This window comes from Coloeus monedula (assembly GCF_965178545.1).
Source record: "Coloeus monedula genome assembly, chromosome: 21".
Classification (NCBI taxonomy): domain Eukaryota; kingdom Metazoa; phylum Chordata; class Aves; order Passeriformes; family Corvidae; genus Coloeus; species Coloeus monedula.
The window spans coordinates 5762575-5783619 of NC_138801.1; the positions used below are offsets into that span (position 1 = coordinate 5762575).

At 43.2% G+C, this 21045-nt stretch overlaps 1 protein-coding gene across 1 annotated transcript; it reads right to left on the reverse strand.

Moving 5' to 3' along the window:
- Positions 1–3490: 3490 nt before the first annotated feature.
- SET (SET nuclear proto-oncogene) lies at positions 3491–11196 on the reverse strand. Its single transcript, XM_082295477.1, has 8 exons — positions 10847–11196; positions 9623–9680; positions 8470–8612; positions 7774–7877; positions 7484–7597; positions 6028–6198; positions 5781–5927; positions 3491–4856 (listed from the first exon to the last, which is right to left on the reverse strand). The coding sequence occupies exons 1-8, from the start codon at positions 10917–10919 to the stop codon at positions 4833–4835; spliced, it is 834 nt and encodes a 277-aa protein (XP_082151603.1). The 5' UTR covers positions 10920–11196; the 3' UTR covers positions 3491–4832.
- Between the last annotated feature and the right edge of the window lie 9849 nt (positions 11197–21045).

Genomic DNA, 21045 nt, shown 5'->3' on the forward strand with positions numbered 1-21045 from the left:
TAATACGCTTTTCAGTCATGGAGCAGTGCACAACTGTGAATCAGAAGGCATTTGGAGGTGATAGTATTCCCACATACAAATTTAGAAATATACTAATAAACAGAAGTGTGTTCCTTTTACTTAATTAGAACAGTTTTTCTAGCCTAAACATCTTGTAAGCAACTGCATAATTAATAAAAGGAACTCATCAGAAAATTAAAAATTTGGACCTAGCTTAACTGACTTGAATTAATAAAGCCTTAAACAAATACAAAACCTTTGAATATGCCCCTGTTGTTAATAAAGCAACTGCATTTGATTAATAAAAACCCTTCAGGAAACCTGATGCTATTTAGAACATGGTCCAGGGCCTGTTTAGTGTTTAAGCAATTATTTTAATTTGACTGTTCATTCAGTGGAAATACTGGAAAGGGGAAAATCAAACTAGTAAGCGTAGACTGAGTTCCAGAGGAGCAGGGACATTTCCACACCTTCAGCAGATCCGGCCCAGCAGGCGGGATCCGGGCTCTGTTTGGCTCTGTCATTGGGGAGGTGCTTGGGCAGCTCTGGCTGGGACGGTGGCTCCAGGGGTCCTTTGCCCACCACGCACTCGGGGTTCATACAGCGGCTTCCCCTTAATTCCCTCAGGTCTCAGACCCTTCAGGGGAGGCAGAGGGAGGGCAGGGCGCAGTTCAGGGATGCTGGGGAGCTGGAGTTCCCCAGCCTGGAGGGAAAGGGCTGGCTCTCAGCTCCCGGATGATACCAGAGGACGTGTCCCGGGCTACCCAGCATCCCAGCCCATTCCCCGGGCGTGGTTCAGCTGTGTCCCGCAAATCCTGCGAAGAGAGGGGGCCGGTACGTGGGATCAGCAGTTCCTGCCCATTCGGCAACCCCCTGTCCCACGGGAAGATAAGTGTCACAACTGGGACCACGACGTGCCTCTCCAGCCCTTCCAGGGTCCCGCAAGGCACCATCCTCCCCTGCTGCCGAGCGCAGGTCCTGCCCAGGAGCCGGCAAGGAGCAGTGGCACCGGCCCGGGAGCTGCGCGGACTCTTTGGGGATTCCCGGAGCGAGGCGGGGACTTAAGGTGCGTTCCGACCTTGATCCGGCAACCCCTGTCCTCCACCATACCCGAGAAAGGACACTCCCCTGGAGCACATTCACGCGGAGAAGGTGATGACCAAGAAAAAGTCTTAAAAGTTTCAATTTTTAATCCAGGAGAGGGAGGACATTAAGCATGTATCTGTTTCCCGGAGGAAGCAAGTGTCGTGTACCAGTCACTCGTGACATCCCCTCACTCTTCTCCATAAAGGAGAGGCAGACACTATCCACCTCACCCATGAAAGATGATGCCGAGTTTGGGACTAAAAAACTGATTGTTTTGAAAAAGACTCTTAGAAATGGTAACATCAAGTAACAGTTAAATGTACTTTAATTCCTTCAAACAGAAGGATAGCTTGAAGGTACAGCAGAGAAATTATTTCATTGATTTCATTCTCTTAAAAAAAAAACCAAACAAACAAAAAATAACCAACAAAAAAACCCAAACCAAAATCAACATGGCTTCAAAATTCAGGAACAGTATCCAATAAACAAAGTACTATCCTTATGCACCTGGTTTAGTGTGGTACAAAGAGCTTACAGATTCAAATGAATGTCATAAATGACTGAGAAATCGATTCAGATAATGCTTGTTTACAGGGACAGAAACTATGTTGACAAGTATGAATAAGTACACAGATAATCTCTTTAAAAACCCCAAACCTTTCTAACTGTATTTACACACATGGATGTATTTGTTTCCTTTGGCACTAGAAATTACAGACAAAAGATTCCATTTTATAGCAATTAAACTTTAAACTTAAATATAACCTTTGAGATAGTTAGGTCATATAGCCCCAGCACAGCAGCTTCACCTTTATTAAATTGCTGCCAACTCTATGTTCTAACCCTGGAAATTCAGGCTAAAAAACCTGAAGTCAGCTTCCACCTGTGAAAAATTTCACATGGCAGGATTAACTGGATGTGAAGAGCTCAAGCAGTAAGGAATTAATGATAGACAGGTATTTAATAAGAATGAACCTCCCATTATTATCCAAGGTGGATGTCTCTTTAAAAGCTCTTTATACATATATAAAATAAACAGTAAAAAATGGACACCCATTACATGTATTCAGCCAAATTAGACATTAAGTGAACAGTCAGAGCATACGATGGCCAGCTGTAGTACTTCTTCAGCACTGCAGAGAAATGTGTTAATCCCTAATCATTTCCATGCTAGAAAAAAAAAAAACCCACTTAACTAATATGGTTTATTCTTTTACCATGTCAGTTTACTCTTTAGCCATTGCCAGGAGTAAACCCTCAAGTTTCACAGCAAATTCAGTATTATCAGTACAGTAGCAAGTATTTTGGCACCCTGTAAAATCCTAAAGAATGCGCAAGAAAAATCTCTTAAGTAGCATTTAATTATCCAGACTTCTCATTTCTTGTTCCTGGTATTTGACTTTACAGAGCCTGAACCTTTGATTACTTTCAAAACAGTTTTTATAGGTTTTCTGCTAGTAACCAACAGGGATGGAACAAAAATGGCACAATATTTTTCCTAAAGCATTCAAGACTAGCAAAAGATTATTTTCCTTGCGGAACTACAATTAGGACTACATAAAAATTAAGTAATGAGGCATCATGGCAAGTAACAGCACATCGACCCTCTATCACAACAGGAAGCTATTTTCAATCTTACAACAAAAAGGAATCAAATTAAAAAGACACTAAAATTTATAGGACTTCACAGGTTTTGTTCCTTCTCTCTCTAGATGGATGGTAAGAAACCATTACTGATCAACGTTGTACTTGGCTCTGCAAAGCAGGATGAGGGCAGAAGCTTTTGTTGAGATGGAATAAAGTACATGGTTGTCTTAATTTTGCATTGATTACATGAGACTGGACGTTGCATTGTCTCTGATAACTGGATTGAATCCAAGTTGGACCACACACTTACAGAATGTTTTCCCTCACACATGTTATTTGTGCACGTCTCAACCAGACATTGATCTTGTTCTGCCAAGTGCATTCTTAAGCATCAAAAAAAGCTGAATTTGACTACAGCAAATTCTGTGAGGAAAAGGAATCAGATAACAAAGTCTTCCCAGAAGACAGTCTTTTCTACACATCCAAAGAGCTGTTTGAATTTCAGATGAGCTGATACAACATTTTTTTTTTTAAATATTTCAAAAGCAAAGCATGTTAAAACAACTTCCATTACATTTTGTGGAATACCAGTTCCAACAACCTCTTATGTGAAATTGTTACAAGTTTCTCAAATGCAGTCTCTTAAAATGAGAGTACAGTGTATCTAAAGCACATATACATGCTGCTACCAAGGAAAAAAAGCAGTGAAGTAGCAACTTTTTATACACGAACTTTACTAAGAATCTTGCTCTTTGAAATAGCCCCCAAATTAGCTTGCGATTAAGATTTGTGTTCAACTGGAAAGACTTACAAAATCACCCAAATATTTCAAGACAACCCCTTGGTCTTTTTATTCTGAGCTTGCATGGTATTTTCATGCAAAACGATATAATGGAGATACAGTACTGCAAATTACTAAGGATTCTACAAATCAAGTGACTTTCCTTTTTGCAAAACATGAATATACACCCGTGTCTTCACACGCAGCACACGGCCCTACAGCGAACTCAAAAGTCAGCGTGCAGTAGGAACTGCCAAAGGAAAGTTTACAGGTACTGAAACAGCAGAAACTACATGAACTGGTTCAGTCCATGCAACCACAAGGCTGCATTGCACTATCGAAATACTGACCAAATGCCCCCAAAAATGCCAAGAAGCTACCAGCAAGTTCTAAATAGGATATAAAAACTGTTTCTTTCAGTGAAGACCAACCAGCCCCTTTGTGTACACATTTAGTTTTATTGTAACAAAGCAACTTGTACACTTTAACGTTTAAAACTGAGCATCTTTCTTTCCTTTCCAGTGAAACAAAAAAAAAACAAAAAAACAAACAAAAAAAAAACAAAACAAAAAAAAAAGAAAAAAAGAAAAAAAGAATTTAAAAATAAACAAGAACAAAATTACAATAGAGAATGTCAATTCCAAATAAGATCCTACAGGTTCTGCTGATTCTCCATCAAGTGGCAGGGCTCAAAGTCATCATTAGGAGAAGATTTTATTTTAAAAGTGTCATCTTAAACTGCAAGGATGTTTGTTAAACATCACAATTAAACATGCCAAAGGAGAAGAAGCCATGTTGTCAAAATGCCCACTTAACCCACCCAAACATCTGAAACCCACCCCGGCTGACCTTCTATAACCCCTTTTTTATTTTTATTTTTTTTTTTTTAGTTTTTTCTTTTTTTTTAAACAAGAGAAAGTAGACAGATACATGTTGGTAAATGCTAACTGTCCATATTCACATAGAGACACAGTGTAATCTCTGAGCCCAATATACAGAGAAAGAAGGAAAAAAGCTAGATTCTATGCACTACTACACAGGGGCCTAGCACTCTTCAGCTTCCAGCAGAGTGAAGGGAGCAGAAGGTTTTCTTTTTTCCCACAGAACATGGTGTGTTGAATTCATAAACAGTTTTTGTTTTGAGACAGAAAGGGATAAAAATGAACTTGAAACAGAAACTGGTAGATTCTTTTCCACTGTATTCTGCTCAAGGTATTTGCCCAAAATAAATTGTGAATTCAGGGTGTAGAAGAGAGAAAAAGAGACCTCAAGAGAACAAGGCGACTGAGCACAAGAAAAAAAAGACAGCAACTTGCTCCCAGGGACTGGAGAAAAATTAAAAAGGTAAAAAGGGGGTTTGGAATCCATCAGTGTTCAATTAGTCATCTTCTCCTTCATCCTCCTGTTGAAAGATAAGCAACAATTAAATATTTCTAATCACTAAACTTCAGATAGCAAATGCAGTGACCAGACCTTTTTACAGTGTTACTCATGGTGCTACATGATCATCTCTTCCCCTCTTCACTAAATGATAGTAACACTTGCCCTGAGTGCCCAGCTAACCACACAGAAATCACTCACTACCTGGGTGTCCCAAGGAAAACACATCAGAGGTTTGAGAAACCATGACTTAGAATCACTACAAGTACTGACATGAGTTTAACATGTGGAAAGTGAAGGGGTCATCTTTTTTCCCCTCATTTTTAACTCTGAAGAACAAAATGCTTCAACTTTCACATGCCAAATTCTAGGTTACAAAATAGAGCCCAGAACAGCCCTCCTCTCACTCCAAGTAGTTTATGCTGCTGTAAGTCAGACACACCACGCCCAGTTCTGAGAAACAAAGACATTATAAACTAAGTTCCCATCAGCCTGGATGCTGACCCTGGAATCCCACTTACTACTAAAGCAAATTTCTAATTCCTGAACCCAACAGAAAGTCTTAGCTAGGCTGGCCATAAGCAGAAATAAACCAACAAGTGGGAAGGATGACTGGATGCATCAACAAAGGCCATTTATATGTAAAGCATTGCTAGAATCCTCAGTAATTAAGTAAGAATTTTGTCACATTAACATCCTAGTTCTTCTAGAGCACTTCCCCTACAAATTTTCTGAAACTATGTACTTCCACTGTCTCTCATATACACAAACATACTTATTACTACTCTGAAACCACTCAAGTTAATGTAGTGACAGTTCTCTTTCTCCCCTCCAAACACCTTGGGGTGCAGAAAAGAACCCGTTCACCTTGGTCACAATGGCTTGGTATTCTTATAAGATCCCTCTCAGACACCAGATGAATGGCACGAAGGGCACCATTACTCACCTCTCCTTCCTCTCCCTCATCATCATCTTCATCTTCCTCCCCCTCATCTTCATCTCCTTCTTCATCAATATCCTCTAATCCTTCCTCCTCTTCATCATCATCATCATCCTCCTCTCCCTCCCCTTCTTCATCATCCATATCAGGAACCTTAAAGACACATTTGCAACATCGACTACAGTGATCAAATTCACTCTTCTTTTCACAGTGCTGTTGTGGGTGCAGATGCCCTGCTCAGGGCTGTACCTACCAAGTAGTACTGTAGGGGATTGGGCCAGATGTCATCCTTGATGACTTCTCCTAGTTCGTCAGCCCCTGCATCAGAGTGGTCAGTGAACCAGGTGAAGAAGCTTTCTGGCTCTTCATGCTGCCTCTTCCTACTGGCCTTGTTCTGTGTCTGGCTTGAACGTTTTGTCAGGTCCTGAAAAGAAAGTTAAGAAGTTCCCTAAAGTCATCTTTCTATGGCATTTTTCTTTTCCTGTAAGCACCATTTAAAAATGTACTTGCCTAAACAACCCTAAGAAGTCACTTTCCCCTCCCTCTTTGAGGGTAAGTCTGTAAAAAACATCTCAAACCCAAACAACTGACAGAAGATACTGCATTTCTCATCAACATGAGAGAACAGTAAACCCACTTGTTTCTTTCAACTGGAAAGAATGGCCTCCACTGGAACACTGAAAATTCACAGCATCTCACATCTGATTTATGTTTCCCTGTCTCAGGGAAACACAGGTGTGACAAGTGTTTAATGACACACTGAACTCACAAGGCCTAAATGCCACACAAAGTAGCTGTAATTGCAGTAACTACTACATACACCCAATTTAAGAAAGTCTCCACACCTCTAAGCTCTGTATTCATTTGAGACCTGCCTAGGCCTTTTTGCCTAAGATTTCCCACTTTGAAGTCTTCAGGCCACTCACTGTAGTAAGTGGAAAAAAAAAAACCCCACACCCCGCTAAAACACTTGGTCACAAGAACACATGTAAGGTCTTTATCACCTTACCTCGGAAGTGTAATAAGTTTGCAACAATCTTTTTAAAGTATGAAATCAAATAAATTATTTCTCTGACCATATGGTTACACCACACTTCTGGTGGCTTTTTCTCCTGACAAGAGTGACAACATTTATAGGTTTAGACTGTTTAAGGAAGAACAGTAGCAGAATCCACACTGATTTAGTGGTGTACAGTAAAGTTCACTCAACTGGTCTGTACAGGAATGCAATTTCTGGTAGAAAATTTCTAGTTCTCCATATGTAAAACATTACATTTTCTCCTTGGTCTGAGAGTGATAAAACAAACAGCAATGTAACTGCAACCCTCAGATCTACTTTTAAATACTCAGTTCAAAATCTTCAGGATAACACCGAAGTACTTTTAACTTTTACAGAAATGAACAGCAGTAAATTAATGATGCTTGAACACTGCCTGGGTGACAGGTATGCCCACGTTATTGTGGCTGCAAATTCCACAAAAGATGTGGCATCTGGAAATGAAGTTGAGGAAATAGAGGAAAAAGTAAAACAAGATCACGCACTGCTATCTGATCCCCCAAAACCTGTTGTCCTTGGAATTCCTCATTTAATAGTTATTTTACATAAATAACACACACAGTCTAGATCCTGGCCAAGGAAGAGACAAGCTAATGCAATTGGTAATATTTTCACTTGGTCACACTTATGCTCTCCCAGATGCGATACAGACCTTTCCAGATTTCCATTTGATCTCAGTTGATTTTGAAGATGGGTCTCCACTTTCATTGAGGTGAAACTCTTTGGAGAGAACTTTATTTTCAAAGTAGGGATTCTCATCAAAATACTGCAGAGTGGAAAGCAAGAGTTAGAACCCACAGAATGGAAACACACGTATCAAGTCAAACCTGGCACTAAACAGGTAACTGCAAAGATTTAAGTAATAAACTACAACCCAACATGCAATTACATTAAAAAAATGACATTAAAATCACAAGTGAAGGAATCATTGAAAGTACTTACAAAATCTATTCTGTAACCTGATTTGATGTCTTCAAATTCTGTCACCTCAACTCTGGTCAAGTAATGCAGTGCTTCCTCATCTTCTTCTCCCAGCAGTGCAGATACTGAGAGAGAAGGAGGAATCCCACATTAACAAAGCCATGAAACATGCATCAGGCAGGCAAAACACAGGAAACTGATAGCCAGGAAGATCTAAAAAGCAACACATCTGTCCAAGCCAACTTCTCACAGCTCTTTCTTTTCAATTTACCAGCCAACAGGCTACCCACACATACCCACTCTTCCCTCTGAAACAGATTTTCATGCATGTGGTTTGCCCAGTCTAAGCAGTCTACGAATTTTTGTAGAAAGCTTTTTGTCAAGAGTCCCAAGGAGCTCACTTCAAAACAAACTAGAATAATTTTTTGTTGGTTTCTTTTCACTTAAAGTTCATAGTGAAATGAATAAAGTGGGAAACTTGCAATTTAAAATGCAGAAAGATATTTTAGGATTGAAGTATTTTAGTAAACAAGATGTTCCTTTGGTCAACAAGTGCAAGACAGAAAAAGCTTTAAAAATGCAACCTAGGACAGAAAGGAAGTGTTTTGTATGCTTACTAACAACTCTACAAGACCCTCAGAGCTTCAAGACAAGCACATAACAAGCAAGCAAACACTGAATTTACAGGGGAAAAGAAGAGGGCTCTTAAGAATATACCTTGTGGGTGGTTGACAAATGTTGTTACCCAGAAATTCGGGATTTTGGCGATCAATTCTGACCTCTTCTGGAAGAATGGTTGGCGGAGTTTGTTGTATTTCTGTTCTACTTTCAAAATTTCCTCACTGGCTTGTTCATTCAGTCTGTAATAGAAAGAGCCATGTTAACCACAGGGAGAAAACTGGGATCTAAGGACACATCAGAGCAGTTCACTAAAAGCTGAAAAGGGTTTGATAAGACCAGTCTGCCATATTCTGCAAATGAAGTATCCCAAAAACCCCAGAAGCTCAACACTGTAACAATTTATAAGAAAACACTCTGCCAGAAGCAATCTCACCGGTCAGAATGGAACCTTCTAAACACCTTGAACATATTTCAGGGAAGGACCTTTATTTACGCAAAGCAAAGCGGTGTTTAACCTCTTGAACATTTTGTCTGCATAAGACCTGCAGATGGGTAACACAGCCCTACCACCTGCTCCCTCTAACTTCTGGGCAGGCAACAAAGCTACAGCAAAGCAATTCTGCACCCTGTGCAAGTAAAATCTGAAGCCTTCAAATTGAATTGTTGTTGTAGAGAGGCAAAGCTCTGATACTACACCAGTGTCACATGGTCACAGCCCCAACAGTCACCTGCAGTCCTTGTAGGACAGTGGGCATGGAAAGAACATGCAGGCAGGGACTGACACAGAACCCACAGCCCCAAGAGCTTTGGCATACAAAATTAACATCTCAGAGACATTTTCTGTGTATTATTGCACAAGCACATGAATATTATAATAAAAGTGTATAATAAAAGCTGACTTTTCAGCCAAGTGTTTGGTTCTACTTGCTAACAGGGAAATACTTTAGCCAAATAGCTTACACATTAACTTGAGAAGCTAGTGGGAAATACATTTCTATTATCAAAAATACCACAATTAATTAAAAATTTTTAACTCAAGTTCTACCTCTTTAATTATACACAATTAAGCAAGAAACCAGGACACTTCTTTGTTATTTTAATGCCTCTAATCAAGTCAGAACACAGGTATATCTTGGTGGAGTTCAAAGACAGTAAGTACTACTGTGTGCTCACTTTACTAAACACTTTCACTTTTGTCAGTTACATTTCAATTTCTGCTAAAATATTTTAAAAGTTAGATAGTGTTTACCTGTCTATTTCATTCTGTACTTCATCAATGTGTTCAATTGCTTCCTGTTGCTCTTTTTCTGAAAAACAAATGAGAACGCATCAATATCCCTTCATTCACAAGCCCGACAAATCACCTGGAGCTTCTCTTTAAAGCTACTGATCTACTGTAGAAGTTCTCAGGTATTTCTATTAAATGTCACAAGACTTACAAGGCCTCAAAGCTCCAGCTTTACAGGGTGTGCTGCAGTTGAAGTGCACCAAAGTTCGACAAAACAGCCCTTAAAGTGAGTTCACCCCTAGAAACCACAGCTCACATCCCGCTACACAGTTTTATAAGCCAACTTAAATCGCAAGTCAATAACAATTTAATTAAAAAGCTGGAAGCCACACTTGCTACGACCAACACATTTGAAGGAACGTAAAGTAATTTACAGAGCACTGGAACATCAATAAAAATAGCCTATCTGGGCACATGCCACCTTCCAAAAACCGAAAAGACCGTTCGAAGGGACGATTACAAATGAACGAGACGCGAAAGCCGCCGTTTGGGAGATATTTTCTAATGGGCACTTCCCCGGACCAAGTTTGTCCGAGGCCTGGGTTACGGAGCGCTGTTTACCCACCACGCGGGAGATGAATGAGCGGCAGCGGGAAGCGGCTGGAGCGGAGCAGCGCCCGGTGCGCGTTCCGCACGGTCCGTCCCGCGCTGGGAGACAGCTCTACCTCTCCTCTCCTCTCGCGGGCGCGGGGGACGCACGTGGGGAAGGCGCTGCGGCCGGGGCCAACTCCGACCTTTAAAAGCCGAGATCACACGTGGGGCCGGCGCGGGCGGCCCTAGCACCGCGTGTCTCCGCCGCTCCATCCCCGCGCGGCCCGGCAGCACCACGCGGCCGCGGCCGGCGCGGGAGGCGGCGGCGCATCATGGCGGCGGCGGCGGAGCACAATGAGGCTCCGCGGATGCTGCTCCGGGAGGGGCGGCGGGGGGGTCCCGCTGCTCCGCCGAGCCGCAGCGCCCCCCGCCCGGCCCCGCGGGGAGGGAAGCCGGGCCGGCAGCGCAGACAAAAGGGCGCTAACATGGCCTCCTCCCGCCGCCGCCGGGCCTGCACATCCGCCCGGCCGGGCCCGCGCTCCGCCCGCCCCCGGCGCGGCCGCGGCCCGTGCGGCGGGGGAAAATGGCGGTCGGCGCGAGGCGGAGGCCGCGCCGGCTGCCGCCATTCCCGTCCCGCCCCCGGCGCGGCCTCACCTGAGGTCTCGTCGGCCCCATCGTGGTTGGAGTTCAGCTCCTTCTTACTGACTTTGGCCGCCGGCGCCGACATGTTGGTGGCTGCGGAGCGCGGAGGGCGGGAGGGAGGGGGGGCTGCAACGGGGCTGCGCGGGGGGGGGGGGCCGGGCACTGACTCCTCCTGCTGCTGCTGCTGCCGCCGTCACTCAGGTCCCTCCGCCGCCGGGGCGCTCCCGCCTCCTCCGCGCGGTCCTGCCGGATACGGGGCGGCAGCGGCACCTCTCACTCCCCTCACGCTCTCTCACCCAGAGCCGCCACCGCCGCCTCCTCCTCTGCTGCTGGCGAGGGGCGGGCACGCGGCGCGCATGCGCGGCCCCCCCCCCCGGCCGGGCCACGGCGGCCCCATCGCGCGTGCGCACCGAGCCCCCCGCCCCGGGCGCGCTGTGCCGCGGGCGTGCGATGCGCAGGCGCACTGCGCTCCGCACACACTCACACGCCGGGGAGACCCCGCGTGCGCAGCCGCAGAGAGGCCGCGCCCCACGACCGCCCCAAGCCGGGCGCTCATTGGTCAGAGAGCGCCAGGGGGGCGTGGCCGCGGCGCGGAGACACAGAGGACGGCGCGCGCGGGACGGCGGGGGCGCGCGCGGGGTGTGTGTGTGTGTTTGTGTGCGTTGGAGCAGGGGGCCGCGCATGCGCACCGTGCACGTGCCCGCGCTCTCTGACTATGGCGGCCGGCGCGAGGCTCCCTGGTTTCCCCCCCCCCCCCCATCATCCGCCCCGTCCCCTCACGGCCCATGGAGGCACCGACCCCTCGGTGCGGGCGGCGAGAGGGCCCATCCCCTCCCCTGACCGGGGGAGACCGAGGGGCAGGAATGGATTTCGGGACCATCCATCCCCAAACGGGTCTTCAGAAGGCTGCGGTCCCGCTGCCTGAGGCGTTCCTCCGGGACTAGCCTCAGCGCTTCCCGTGCTGGGGGTGAGGTCGCGTTTCCAGCCTGCCGTGCTCTGGGGATGTGGCATCCACGTCTCCCTGCACTGCCTACCTTACCTGGGACGTGGCACAAAGCAATCACGGAATCATCAAGGTTGGAAGAGACTTTTAAGAACATCACGTCCAATGTCCACCTGGTACTGCCACTGTAACCCCCAAACCATTAAAGCGCATCACCCAGTGCCAGATCCAGACACCTCTTGAACACCTCCAGGGATGGTGATTCCTCCTATTCCAATGCATGGCCACCCTAGCAGGGGAAAATCTATTTCAAATATCTTATCAGAATCTCCCGTCTGAGCTAAAGGCCATTTCCTCTTGTCCCCTCACAGCAGGCAAGGCAGAAGAGACCGGCCCCCACCTCACTGCAACCTCCTTTCAGGTGGTTGTGGAGAGCAATGAGGTGCCCCCTGAGCCTCCTCGAGGCTAAACAAACCCATATAAATAACTTGGGACATTCTGTGTTGAGGGCACAGAGCCCTGTCAGTCACATCCAGCTCAGCTACTGGGGAGCTCGACTCCAGAAGGTCACAGAGCTGCCTGCCAGCACACCTGCCACTGCACCGAGAGCAGGCAGACTTTAAATAACCCTTTTTGTCCTTTTCCTGTCCACCTGTCGTGGAAGAGCTCAGTGCAGCTCCACAGCTACAGCTCACCCGCGTTTGCTCTTAAAGGAATAACCAAGTCACTCACTCTTTTCTATCACAAGCAGCAGCATATCATTCACAGATGAGTGTTAGGATACAGATCAGGCTAAGAAACAAGTACAGCTTTGATGAAGTAGGAATTTGCTGCCTGCATTTGCTTCCCAGTCAATACCACATAAGCATATTCTTCCTGCTTGTTTCCTGTTTTGCCTCTTCAAGTTGCCCTTCTACTGGACCTACTCCATGAGGCCTGGATTAGTTCCTGCCTCCTCAGAAGTCTTGACTATACTTTTCCGAATACTGCTCCCCACCTGTTGCTTCCAAATCCCAATTGTTTTTTCTTTTGTATTCCCAGCTGTCACCTCCCATCAGCTATGTCCTCGCTTCCACTGCCACCCATAACGGCTGCCGCATATGCAGGGTTTGTATTGGGCTTCCCTGTACAAACAGCAGCAGAGAGGAGCTGCCATCCATCCCTTACTTCTCTGGTTTCACATACAGCAATTGTAACTGCTGGGCATAAAAGGTAAGCAAAGCATCACAACTTTATAAATGCAAGATTATTAAATCCTTCCCAAGGGGGGGCGGAATGCCTCACGGAATGCCTCATGGCCTTCCTGAAGCCCAGCACAGCAAGATAATTCTTCTCATATTCTGTTTGCATCTCCCAAGACTGATTAATATGGATATCTTCCAATTCTGACAAGGTAAACTCGTGTGTAGTTTGGTTTTCTTCCTTCTGTTTCGTTTGGGTCTCTTGACTATGCAGTTGTATCTGCTTGGGTTTTTTTCCTCTTTTTTCACCTGTAATTTACTATATTGTCTTTCTCTAGATTAGTCTTTGAAGGTCTATAATTTGAAATATAGATAGCAAGTTTGAAAGCCAGTTCCAAGCAGGAACAAGTAGCACCTGTCAGTTCCCTACTAGAACCCCTTGTTTAGTCTATAAATTACCAGGTATTCCTGAAGTACATGATCATAGTGATACACTGATATATCTAAAGCCAAGTAATCATTAATTTTAACTTCTGTACTGTTAAAAACACATTTCCACAATCTGTTTTTACTACCCTAAAACTAGCTATTATCAACAAAAAAAGGACATATTGATTATATATAAATATTTAAAATAATATAGATACATATAAATATTAAAAGAATGATTTTAATATCCCTGAGACAGTAACAAAAGAACCCCCAAAAACTTAGAGGGTTTATTGATAAATATTCACTTACCTCCCTTCACATCTTTCTAATGTTTTCATGACCTGTAACTAACCTCTAAGGTAGTTTTAGTCCTTGAATAACTGTTGAGGGTTTAAATGTCCAGTTATAACTGTACATTTTCCTCAAGAATTGACTAAACAGACTTGTTTTAAATTGACTAAACGTCTTTGTAAAGGAAATCTCATATTTGGTCCTTGAAGTTAAAGTTCAGATCTCCAGTATTTCTTTCCTTGATTAGATACATTACTACAAGACAGAGATAAAACTGGTAATCATACTTACTTTCTGGAATGTCAAGTCAGCTGTAAATTTTAAATTCAAACCCCCAATTTGGCAAATGAAATCAGAAAATGTGCTAAATCCTCTCCAATACAATGATGTGTGAAAAAAGGAGAGTACATCTTGCCCTAAGTATTTCTGCAAGGCAAAATGGGCATATATACGATCATGCAAGTTAATGTAATTAATAGCAGCTCATGGTTTCACAGCCTTCCATCCCAAAGAATCAGAAATTATTGTAGAGAAATACAAAACAAGGATCATTTTACCATTGCTGAAATGCAACCAGCTGCTTAACAATTGTACATCTATGCTGGGAGCCTGGTTTTACACAGAGAACTTGCAGGTTTGGGCTCTGTATTAAGAACAAAGATTCCCCCTTGGAGTGCAAGACAAATTTTTAGAGTATATGAAAGCTTTCAAGTTACTGAGTACACCAGTGAGTTGAAGGCACATTTTAAGAACACACAAGCTTGTACTTGATAGCAAAGCCTGACTGGCACATCAGGGCTTGCTGGGAGCAACAGGCAGAGACACGGGGCTGGTTTGCTGTGTGTGATCAGTCTGACAGCCCCCAGGAACTGCTGAGCTTCCCAGGCACTACACACACAGTTTAGCACATACATTAACCAGTCAAATACCAGCTCCAAGTGTTTATTCATCTCCACTAGTCACGGAGCTCCCCAGTCAAGAACTCATGTTAGTACTGAAAGGTGAGATAATGACAGAAGAATCTTCCACATGTCCTCACAGTTGTTGCAGTTGAAACCTTTGGATGAAAATATTTCGGGGCTGATAATTGCCTTGAAGCAGGACAGCAATTCAGTAACACAGACAACAGGCAGTGACTGACAATATGTCATTGAATAAATCCAGTAATCCTATTTGTATGAGTTTTTACTTTTATTGTTTATTAAATTTCTGTTAGACATAGCTGCTAAACCTTTTATTTTTTCATACACCAACATCTTTAACTTACCAGAGCACCTGCTTCTAATCCATGAAGAGGTGTATAGTCACATAACACCTGTGTTTGTTGCCAGATACTAGAGGCAAAGAGGCAGTCAAAATACTCTTTAAAATATTAAATTGAAAGTCAATGAAACCTTACTTCTGATCATGAGGCATAAGCTTTTCAGACATGGTGAGGACTAGATAAAACTATACTTTGTGCTTCTGCAAGGAGATATAGAAGATCCTCTCCATCTTCTCCACTCATAGGGAAATTAGAAGGGAGACTACATTTCTACAGAGTCAATTTATAAATGTTTGCTTTCCAGGATTTTAACTCTGGCCAATTCTTAAAACTCTTATTTATCATCTCCTCAACTGGAAAACTCTTGCTGAATCCTAGGCAAAGTTGAATATCACTTCTAGATTTGGCCCCTTAGGAATAGCACTAGAGGCAAAAATTTTACACTCTGTGTATTTCATCCATGGTCTTGTTACCAGCTGGCAGTGGTTTTTGTGGGAATCATTAAAAACTTCCCTTGTTATGTAGAGCACTATTGATATTTCAACTCTCAGGGGGAGTAACCTCTGTCTTTATCCAAAAAGTATCAGATAAAAATAAACACACACAACATTGCTCAGCAAAGAATGAGTACATTAATTACAATTCATTAGTTTGAAGTTGGCATTACTCAAACATTTACGGTATGTATTGAATTCCGTGTAGGAGTATGGTGACAGGAAAGGTGAGACAAAAGACAGGAAAACATGTAGGAATCTGTCATATACAGTTTTTGCTATAATAATACATTGTGCACATTATTCTTTTCATCTGAGAATGTCAAAGCTCATTTAAAAAATCTGGTTAAATGTAAAAAGCTCTGTGAGGAAAGTAATTCTTTTACTGGTAGGTGAACTGAATGCCAGAATTATTCAGAGTTATTGCTCATTAGAGCCAGAGATGGAACTCAGGAATAGAACTGGTCTCCAACTTCAGCTACATAAAATGCTGCACAAGTTGCTAACAATGATCTGTGAACGGAATTTGGTTAATTGTGTCAGTGTGTAGGAACAGTTATTATTTTTTGATATTACAATAGCGCTGAGAGTCCTGCAACTGTAATCCCTGTGTATGAGGTTTTACCTGCACACAGAGGAAAGAGTGGCTCTGGCTTGGAAGAATGTAAAGTCTTTTAAGACATAGTTTGACAAACTAGTTTTTGATAAAAGTTCCTACTTATGCATTCCCCACCACGCATTCCTCCCCTCTTCCCCTTTACACTGTTCCTGCATTGTGCCAGTGATTTTGTGTGTGTGTGTGTGTGTGTGTAGCTCCATGTTAAATTGAATCTGAATCTGATTTCAATTAGAAATAGTCCCCACAACTCCTTTTTTTTAAACTCAGACTAGTACTCTGATCTGGTTCCCTGGTACAGATGCAGGAACAATGTTACAAAAAAGAGAGACCCATGAAGGCAGGAATGAAAGAGTGAGGAATAGATTGCACAAGTTTCACTTAGCAGGGGTGTTTGTCAGACTGTGCCCTTAACTGAGCCCAACCACGACAAGGTTCTAATTGCAACTGGTGTGAAAAAACAACAATTTGTTTTTGTAAGTTTTTTTAAGTTAACGCAAACAAGTGGAATATATCAGTAAACAAAAGAGCAGCTCTGCTACCTCAGGTGATACTGTAAAAACTTTCAGAGGAGACTTTGAGGTCATTGACAAAACATCTTCCTTTCCCCTTTGGAGTCAAAACTAAATGTCTCTCAGAAAGACACAAAGGAAATAACCTTTAGACTCCATGTTTGTTTTTGCAGTGGTAAGACTGGAAAATAATTTCATCTGCCTTTGTAAAGGGGGGGGTGGGGTGGTATAAAACAAAGTAGAGACCATTTCCCTCCCACCACAGCTGTACGTCTATTATCTGACTCACCACTTCTGGGACTCCTTCTGGCAGCTCTGGTGTTATTGCACTGAAAATTCAAGTCTGTGAAAATATTCCCTATTTTCAGATTACTTTGTTCACTGCTTTGTTCAGGTCAGTATTCCTTCCTTTAGGGGTCTGGAACTCAACATTCAGCAAGGGCTGGATGTTGCTGTTCTTAAGCCTTGTAAGAAGGACCAGCTCAGTGGAAGGAAGGGGGGAGGGAAAGGAAGGGGGAGGAGAGTCCATATCTGAAGAGAGACTCCAGACTAGAGAAATGTTACTGACATCCATTCAGTTTTCAGCAGGGTCTCCTTCAAGGGCTTTTACTGAGCTCCAAAGGGCCTTGCAATTCACAGCGCCATTTACATGCAACGTTTCTCTCTGGGAGCTAAGGTATAACTGTACTCCTGGATAATAATCACAAAGAACACCACCAGACTCCCATTGAAATGTCAACCAGGCACTACTGTTGTAGAGAGTAACAAAGAGATGGTAATATAATTAATTATGAAGCCTCAGTACCCTCATTAACACATCTTTAGTGCCTAGATCTTTGAAAATCAGCTGTATAAAGTGACTGTCAGAGTTAATTCCTTATAAATTGCCTCCTGTCACATCCCAGCACTGCAGCAAGTTCTCTCAGGCCTTGATGCTAAGAAATCTGGGCTTTTTTTAAAGTTCTGATGCAGTTTTATTGGTGTTATTAAAGGTGTAAGCTGTTGCATAACCAGTTTGTGAGGCTAGAGTGGAGAAAAATAAAAATGCCTTTAGTCAGCCCAGCTTACACAGTTGGTGGCATAAATAGGAAAAGTTTCAGTCAATTAAATGGAAAACTAAGGACAAAAGAAAAAACGGGAATGAAAGGTGTCACATAATTTGGCATTAAAATGTTTCCGGACCTTTTTTTAAATTTGAGGATTGCAGCCAGCTTATAGCTCTCCCTCCTACTGCTGCCTTTACGACAGCATTCCAGCTCCAGGCCTCATTCCAGAGCATCCTCCTTCCCCTCCACTCCCGCTCACAAATATATATTTCAATAGGCTTAGGCTACATGGAGTTCCAAAACCAGCATGAAAGTGCTGCAATTGTCTTTTGCACTTCTCCAGAGAGAGCCACATTCATGCTGCTTAAGCCCTGTTTTCCCTCTTCTTTTTTTTTCAAGTTGGACTGGGATCAGTACTTGTGTTGGGAACCCTACATATATACTGAAGAAAGAAGGTACAGAAACGGGCTGTATGGGTGGTTCATTCTGTTATTTCTCAGTACCAGACTGTCACTGTGCTACAAGATAAAGGGAGGCGATAAAAAGAAAGTGATCATTACAAATCACTTGGCATTTTCTGTGAGAAGTTAAAACACTCACACTGACATATCCAATTTGTCTATACAAGATACTCTGCTTCCCTTCATCTTCCATTTGCTTTTGAGAAGGTGATAATCTTTCTGCAGTGCATAATTTTGTAAAGTTTTCTCTGTGTGCTTGTAGAATACGTTCCAGGATTCTTTGTAATCCCTATTATACTTGGGATAAAAAAAAAATCAATGAGATATTTTTATTTGCCGTTTAAGAAGTGTCTTTCACAGTAAGTGCTTTTGCTAGTCTAACCAACCTGTCAGTATGCAAACTCTCTAAATGGAGGTAAAATTTATATCCGTAAAAGGAGTCCTTGCAAATCTGTCTTTCCTGCTGCATTAGCTAACGTGGTAGAAACGTTATTTTGTTTTCCACTCTTAAATTACATATTCATACCCCAGTAAAACTGAGATGTATTTATTGAGCATTCAGTGTTCATAGAAATAATGTTTAAGTAATGAAAGTGGCATGCTTGAAATTAAATAATTACAGAGATTTCTGAAAAGCAACCCAGAACTACCATGCAAATTCTGCTTGCTTGTTTTACACAAGCACAAATCTGATGGTACCAAGTGGAATGTAACAACTTATTTCTGAATGTCCTTTTTTGAAACCACACTTTTACAAAGGAGAGCCTGTTTAGAAGATTAATATCTGTCCTCACTGCTTTCTGAGATAGCCACTGGCTTTAGACATAGCAGTTAAAATTCCAACAACTGTTTGAGATACTACAGACACAGTATGAGATGATGAAGTGATGTACAGAACAGATAACTAATTTTTAGCCATGCATGGTTACTGAATATGGGATTAATTTAAGGGATCTCTGTTTTCTTTCATGCTGTCAGCACTGCAAAGGCTCAGGTACCTGTGAGAAGTGGCACAGCAGATTGTACCTTTATTTCTGAGGTGAGATGCTGGACGTGCTGCTATGAACTCAGCAGGAACTAGAGGCTGCTGAGACCAAAAGGAGAGAGACACTGCCAATCACCTTGTTGACAGCAGCAATCGCCTGCCCAAGGCAGAGACTCCCAGCTGCCACCAAGTTCAGAGCACCGTGGCAGCCAGGATTCAGGATACTGAGCCTTTCACAGATGCCTCTTTGGACAATCCATGGCACTCGGCCCGGTGCCAGCTCTGCTTGCCATTCCAACCCTGCCAGCAGTGCCTTTGTGCCCCTGTGGCGGTAACTTGCTGCCACCTGCCACAGAGCTTCCCCCCTGCTCCTTCCTGGTCTGGTTACACTTGACTAAAGTCTTTGTCTTATTATTAATCATAAAGGAAGGAATAGGGGATAAACAATACCTGTACAGGACAAGAAACCACACCCATATTTATAAGGAACCCCCGACTAATTCTGCAAAGCACAGTAGATCACGATTTTAATGGAGATGGATCCTTTTGATGATGTACCATGTGTTGTGGTGTAACAGGACTTCAGAAGTGAGCTGACTTTTTATGCTGAGATGGAAAAATAGGTTTTCAAAGCAAAAAGGGCACGGTATTTGCAGGGACGTTTGGGAGGGGGAACGGGGAAAAGGAGGTAACAAAGTAGAGAAAATGCATGAGCCTGTTACAGATGGCACTGGAAAAGAAATAGCTGGGGGATTCACACAGCTTGAGGTAACACACAGAGTCCACACGAGGACCTGAACCCTCATCAAGCTACTGAGCACCTGGTGGGTACATGGGCGTGGGTTCAACACTGACAGTTGTAGGGACCTCACTTCCCTAAAGATTTGATGAATTTTAAAATCATGAATTTCGAACAAAAAAGAAACATGGGAGTAACTGATCAGACATTGTCTATACCCAAATAACAAGCACAAAATGTCAGCATAAAGCCAGTTCAAACTCCAGATTACATCCTTTGGTTAATGCAAAGGCAATAGTTCAGTACCCAGACCTCAGCCAGACCACATCTGCCACCTTGGGCTGTTCAGCAGTGAACAGGTAGGAAGGGAACAATTAGGAAACAGAATTAGGTCTTGCTGGTTATACAAGCTGGAGAAACAAGTAGGTTCTGGAGTGACAATTCTTTGAAACAAACCCTTGCTGTTGGTTAAAGAGTTTTGTTGGTTGGCTGTGGTTTACTTTGAATAAACGAGAATATGTAAAAAGTTCTGTTCCTCTGAACAGTCATCAATCACCAAAGGCAATGTCTTCGATCCCCTGTCAAGCCACTCCCTGCCAGACTAAGTCCAAGATTCCTTCTCATGGCCGGATTGATCTGTGCATGTTGTTTTATTCATCTTTACGTGCTTCTGTTTGGGGTGGAAGGAGTGGAGGGGAAGGTGTAAAAGGAGAAGGCTCAGTTATGTCTTTCCATTTTCGGGTACAGTCTGCTGTTTCGCCTCAACAGAACTGAATAGTTGCATTTATCACAAATCGAGGGCAGCGACTGCACCCACTAGTGGGGAAATTTTTCCTGAGATGCAGCTCAGAGTATTTCTCTTGCTCAGGTCACAGCGATCACACGCTAGCGTGCAGCTTCTTGTTACGGCTCAGTCTTCTTCCTGATGCTTTCCCCCTCGCTTTTGTTTTTTGTTTTCTCTTTACCTCAACCTTCTCTTGTTGTTTTCTGATGCTGATTTGCTCCATTATGTGAAAGTTAAAACTTCATACACTTTGTCTCATGAAACAGAGAGGAAAAAGCACAGATGAGCACTGTAAAAGCAGCCACTTTAGAGAGACTGGGTAGCCTCAGGCAAGTAACAGCCCTCCCCCACTTATCCCCGATTTTGCCTTATTTCTGATGTGTTATGATGTGAAGACAAAAGCATCCATATTCTGATATTGCCAGGTCAGAAGAAAAGCGCAACATAACATTTCTTGAAATAC